General features: G+C 39.8%; 1 protein-coding gene across 3 annotated transcripts; it reads right to left on the bottom strand.

The window, feature by feature from the left end:
• Nucleotides 1–1902: 1902 nt before the first annotated feature.
• On the bottom strand, nt 1903–5902 carry LOC143609688 (cyclin-dependent kinase G-2-like). 3 transcript variants are annotated; one of them, XM_077084376.1, is made up of 6 exons: nt 3726–5902; nt 3422–3557; nt 3259–3347; nt 2956–3067; nt 2740–2846; nt 1903–2373 (listed from the first exon to the last, which is right to left on the bottom strand). In XM_077084376.1, exons 1-6 carry the CDS (start codon nt 5393–5395, stop codon nt 2274–2276), a joined length of 2214 nt encoding a protein of 737 aa, XP_076940491.1. In that variant the 5' UTR covers nt 5396–5902; the 3' UTR covers nt 1903–2273. The 3 variants fall into 3 exon arrangements, with proteins under 3 accessions (XP_076940491.1, XP_076940493.1, XP_076940492.1); XM_077084378.1 differs by lacking the exons at nt 1903–2373; nt 2740–2846 and adding an exon at nt 3154–3178 and having other exon boundaries at nt 3024–3067; XM_077084377.1 differs by lacking the exons at nt 1903–2373; nt 2740–2846; nt 2956–3067 and adding an exon at nt 3117–3178.
• Nucleotides 5903–6000: the final 98 nt, after the last annotated feature.

The raw sequence follows: 6000 nt of genomic DNA, 5'->3' as shown, positions 1-6000 counted from the left end.
TCTGGGTTGATGCATTGGGACTCAGTGAAGGCAGTGAGACTCTTGGGTTCGAGATTCTGGTATACTTCATTTCATGTTACCCACTGTAGTGAAGTATTGGTGAATCTTATTGAAGACTTTGGGAAGGTACAAGTTTATGTATCGCTGGAAGAAGGGAACCAACTTCCGAGTATTAAAGTCTTGGCTCGCTGCATCGGGTAGAGCTAAGTGGATTCATTTTGCAAGTGTGAATCCTGGAGCCACCGGGATGTAGCTGAGTGCATTCGGAGGTTTAAACTAGGTCAGGGGTTTTGGAACAGTGGGAGCACGAACCGTGTTCTAGGTACAGTTCAAAACACCGTTGGGTTTTGAATACCGGAATTCCGAATGGGAAAATCTCTCCTGGGTACTTGCAGGTTTTGGAGAGTGGTGTTTTCTCTGGGAGTCTCTGGAGCCGGTAGTTCGAATCAGTGGGAGCCGGTTGAGATTGAGGATGAGTCAATGGCGGGTTTTGCCATGGCTGGGTCATTGATGACTGTTGGGTTGGAGCTCAATGGAGCTTCAACTGGCTCTTCAGGTAATTGAGGAGCGGGCCGCTGCAACTAGGAGGATTAGATTGAAGTCTTAGCTTGTTTATGGGAACTGAGGCTTGGAGGACTTCTTTTATTTGAAATCATAGCTTGTTCTTGGGAGCTGGAGGCTTGGAGAACTTCTGACCGTGAAGTTTTAGCTTGTTCTTGGAACTGGAGGCTTGGAAGATTTCTGTTTTTAAGATTACTGGAGTTACAGGTATAGGGTTTGCTTGGATGGTGGATTGAGGATTGCTCGAGCCTCCAAGTGGGAGATTGTTAGGGTTGGAGACTCGAACAAAGGGTATTAGGGCAGCCGGCCCTAATTAGGGTTAGCCGGCCCTAATGGGTCCCATCTTATTTGTTTGGGCCTAACTTGGAGAACAAGTTAGGAACCCTAGATTTAGTCTATATATACCCTAGTTGTAATTGTAATCTTGTGTGCCTTGAGCTTAATGAAATAACCTGGTTGCAGCCCGTGGACGTAGGTCCCCCACTGGGACCGAACCACGTAAAATTCTTGTGTCGTTTATTTTTCTATACCGCGTGTTTATATCGTTTGTGTGTGTGTGTGTGTTGATTCCGCTGCGCCGCTTTGTTCCTAACATAAATCTCAACCCCCGACCTCTATTTTTAATAACCTATAATTAGTTCAGCAAGTAAAATGATAACCACAGAAACAGATTTAAAAAGCATTTAAGCAAGCTAACAATTCCTCATTACTAACAAAAAATACTCTCAAGTCTTAACCCCTTGCTAACTCTAATAATTACACCCACTTGTATCACCTTGCGTGATGATCAGCACCACTTTAGTTTTGCAACTTATGAGCTTACATTTATTTGATATGTGAACCAAACCAAAAATTATTTAACAAGAACAAAAAACCTAAGGATAGCAGAAAATAGTTCCTACAATTTAACATGTAGGTTCTCCAGAAGTAAACTCCACCTAAACCTCAATCCCTAATCTCCATTTATAATTATGATAACTACTCACTAACTTGTTAACAGAAAAAAAACTGAGAAACACGGATGCTAAGAAGAAGAAAACCAACTTATCACTTAATAAAAACATATAATGACTTTTAACACCTAACCAAATTTAGTAACTACATGTATCAAACCACATAGGTGTGTTAAGGTTAGAATAAGATCCCACTTGGCTTCTAGACATAAACAACAAAATGCCAACTAGTTCCAAAAGAAAAAGTGATAAAATTTGGTCATTAATCCTTAAGGAATTCATGTTATTATGACATTACCTTGAAATAGAACAATTTCTGATAACATACTCCGTCAGAGAAAGCTAAGAACGCCACTCCATGCTACACCGACAATTTCTTGCAAACACAATACGAAGATTAAAAACCCCGATAAAGCACAATACAGAAAGTAAAAACTTATATGGGAGAAACAAAAAATCCAACTCCATAAAATATTGTTATACAGTAACCAACTAAAATATGTTACATACACAAGTTCCAAAGAAACAAATGGTAAAAAGTTAACATCGTGCACAAAAAAGTCAACCTGCTATGTATCAAGTTGAGAGTAAAAGCAGAAGTCAACTCCAAGACGATGAAGAGTGCCTGCTGGAAGCAGCATTGATGGTAGTCACCCCTAACCAATGTTGCCAATGCCACCTCAGCACATGGACTCTCACCTCAACAATGTCAAGTTTTTAGTACATCATAAATTTGAAACCAGACACAAACTCTATATCCTATCCAAATAAGCCACCTGTCCCAAATTCAGCTTGTTGCAGCTCCTTCCTACGTTGCTCCTCTAAAGGATCAGGACTTTTCATTACCCGCCGTGTACGCCTGAAGTAGCCAAATAAATAAAAACTTACAACTCCAAAACATTAAGATTCATTTATGAGCTGATTGCATAAAAAAGTTAACCAATTTTCCTCAAAATTCTATCATGGGTAATAGTTTCACATTTTCCTGAAAACAAAACATAGATGTAAAAATAGCCTTTTCAGAAAACACCCACCAATCCAGAAAAAAAAATGAAATTCTGTTGGCTTGAAAATAACTATGAATTTGGCTACCCAAAGTAGAAATAATTTGAAGTCTCTTCCCTTATCTATTAAAAAAAGAACACTTTTTGACCCAGAGTCGAAATTTGTTATGCAATTCCATTAATTTGTACACCAACTTCTAAAATCTACAGTTAATACATACCTGTCTTGAGCATGCTGAGCTGGAAAAGTAGGCATAAAATCTTTGGACTTTGGTAGAGGAACTTCACGGAACCACTCATGGTTTAGAGCTTCCGCAGCTGTTATCCTCTGGGAGTATTACAGATAATTAAAAAATATACGTGATACATGTCAAATTGGTATAAAAACAAAACAAAACTACATAAGCATATAAAATTGTCCAAGAACAAAGCAATACCTTCTCAGGATCATATGTTAGAAGTTTATTCAGCAGATCAAATCCGGCATCGGAGAGTACGGGAGATCCAGTAAAAGATGTAGCCGGGAATTTTCTCCGCAACAAATTATACCTACAAAAGATGCAAAATAGTAAATAAAACAAAGAGAATTTAAAATGTACTTAATGTTGTCACCAACAGAAGCTAGAAAGCCAGACCAGAAAATCACCCAAAGCTGGAAGCCTGGGAAAACATTAGCAAAACATGAAAATGTGAACTTTTTATTTGCATTGAGGAATAAATTCAGGAAAGTTGGAACTTACTGGTGCTTGACAACGTTCACCTTGACTCCAGGAAGCTTGGAGTATCCAGGCCAAATAGTCTCATTTGGTGTGCCAAGTGTTTTGAATATCTGCCATTATGAGAGTCCAAAGTGAACAAGTGTTGATCATAGTACAGTAAAATACAACTCGCTGGTCAACTTACCTTGTCAAGCTGGTCAAACTCTGTTTTCCCATTAAATAATGGTTGCTTAGACAACAGTTCAGCCATGATACAACCCAATGACCACATGTCAATTGCAGTAGAATACAGTTTTGTTCCAAGCAGAAGCTCCGGTGCCCTAATAAAGGATTAAATCACCACATAAGACTAATGAAAAACATATCATTCACTATAATAGCAGAATATACATCGGTCATCTTGCCATAAAAGCATAATAATGAGATAAAGTACACAAATGGTACTAAAGTTTAATAAAAGAAATATTGCACAAATGCTGGATTCTCACCTGTACCAAAGAGTAACCACCAAATGAGTATATGGTTTTAGAGGACTTCCATACTGACGAGACAATCCAAAGTCGCAGATCTTCAGTTCACCTTGATTGTTCAAAAGTAAATTTGAGGTTTTTAAATCACGGTGAAGTACCCAATTGTCATGAAGGTATTTTGTTCCCTCGAATAGCTGGAGCATAAGGCATTTAACTTCACTCTGGCTAAACGGCTGTTTCATTGTCTCCATTAATGCTTTAAGATCATGTTCCATGTATTCCATTACCATAAAAATACTATCAAGATTGCTCCCAACTACCACTTCCTTCACATCGACAATAGATGGATGATGGAATGAAAGTAGAATATTTATTTCCCTTAAAGAGGTAAGAGGAAACCCCTCTCTTTCTTTCTCCATTTTTACCTTTTTCAGAGCAACAATTTCTCCTGTTTTCTTATCTTTGGCCCTATAAACAACCCCATAAGTACCTTCATCTATCTTGTTCAATCTCTCAAACTCATCAACACTTCTACAACCCTGCAGCATATTCACACTTCTTACAGAGGGGCCACCAGCATCTGGTGCACCTTGAGCTCCATCACCATTTTCTGAATCAGACTCTGATAAACTCAAATCAGTACCATCTTTCTTGTCTTCGTCGTCTATATCCATAAAATCCTTCCTTTCCAAATCATTGTCAGACAAATCATTCATTCCTGCTTCAACAGACTCAGAAGATCGCCCTCTAATTCGTTCAGAGCTTTCTCTATAACGCTCCCCAACCTCAGGACTTGATGACTGCTTTCTTAATCTAATTTCAGCAGATCCTTTCCTCTGTTGCATCTTGTTATCATCAGAAAGTTCACCTTCATCAGATGGAGAATTGGCATCACTGGCCCACCGAGAAGATCTTATAGTCCGTGTGGGCATGTAATCTTCTTCTAGTGGAACTACATCCTGATTGTACCCAAGATCCTCTTCCTGTGCAAGAGAAGATAAACCAACATGGGATTCAAATCCGGGAGAATCACCATGCTTCACAATATCAGGTTCAAATACAGGAGAATCACGCTTGCCAGTATCAACTGGAGTATTACCTGAAAACAAAATCTTATTACTTTCTACAGGGGAATTTTGAACTACAGCTGCAGGGACATTAGGCGATCGACGATAGGATTTAGGCAACGGAGGCGGAGGAGGCAGAACAACATTTGCTGGCGAAGATCTAACCATCGACGAATTACTAGCTTCCTTATCATCTCTGTCCCAAACAATCGGCGAAAACTTCCTCTTTTTACCACTATCAGACTGAGAACTATTTTCCATCTTTACACCCTCATTATTCTTCCCATTTATTTCCGATTCCACACCTTCATCCGACCCACTCTCACTAGACAACTCACCAGGCTCTCTATCCCCTACCCTGGCACGCTGATCACCACGCCTCAAACCACCACCATCACCACCCGAAAAACTCCTAGAACCCGAACGATAACCCCCACTGACACCATTAACCACCTCTCTATCTTTATTATCTCTCATCCTAACCCTACCCCGAACCTGATTCTTTCCCCTATCATACCCCTGGTTACCACCATTCTTCACACGATCATATTCCCCTTCCCGCTCCCTAAACTCACTATCACGGTATCCTCCATGTCTTCCCGCCGCCATATACTTGCTCATGTATATAACCAAACAACAATCCACCCCTCTAAAACCCTAACCCCAAAATTTTAGACGTTTTCGATCCTCTACGCGTAATTCTACAATTACCGACACGTAAATCAATCACGAGGTTACAAAATCACCGTACAATCAACGCAATCGCCTCAATTTCACCAAATCCGTAACAATTACAAAACCACAAAACCCTAGAAATCAAACCGTACGAGATATACCAATACGTATACGGTAATATCAACCACGAGGATACAAAATCACCGTGCAATTAACCCAGGCACTTCAATTTCACCCAATTCGGATCTTACAAAACCCTAGAAACCAAACCGAACGATAAAAAAGAGGAAAAACGAGATATCACAATACGTATACGGTAATATCAACCACGAGGATACATAATGAATGTGTAATTGAACCGGTGGACTCAATTGTATCAAATCCGGATGAATAACAAAACCCTAGGAATCGAATTGAATGATAAAAGATAAAGGAATCGAGAAATTGAACCTATAGAAGGCTATTATAGACGTCCGGTAGGTGACGTTTGCTTATGGTTATGGATCGCCGGAAGGTTGCCGGCAGTGGGACACGTGGCGGCAGAACTCGGT

This window comes from Bidens hawaiensis, unplaced genomic scaffold, assembly GCF_021521415.1.
Source record: "Bidens hawaiensis isolate Kalapana, Puna unplaced genomic scaffold, B.hawaiensis_p1.1 tig00008996_1, whole genome shotgun sequence".
Taxonomy (NCBI): Eukaryota; Viridiplantae; Streptophyta; class Magnoliopsida; order Asterales; family Asteraceae; genus Bidens; species Bidens hawaiensis.
This window is presented reverse-complemented; position numbering and strand designations above follow the sequence as displayed.

Excerpts from the sequence above, each read along its gene's own strand:
- LOC143609688 (XM_077084376.1), bottom strand. The coding sequence starts at position 5,395 with ATGAGCAAGTATATGGCGGCGGGAAGACATGGAGGATACCGTGATAGT. Across the intron at positions 3,558-3,725 it reads GTGGTTACTCTTTGGTACAG|GGCACCGGAGCTTCTGCTTG; the intron begins GTGAGAATCCAG and ends ATCCTTTATTAG. Across the intron at positions 2,374-2,739 it reads GCTCAGCATGCTCAAGACAG|GCGTACACGGCGGGTAATGA; the intron begins GTATGTATTAAC and ends TGGCTACTTCAG.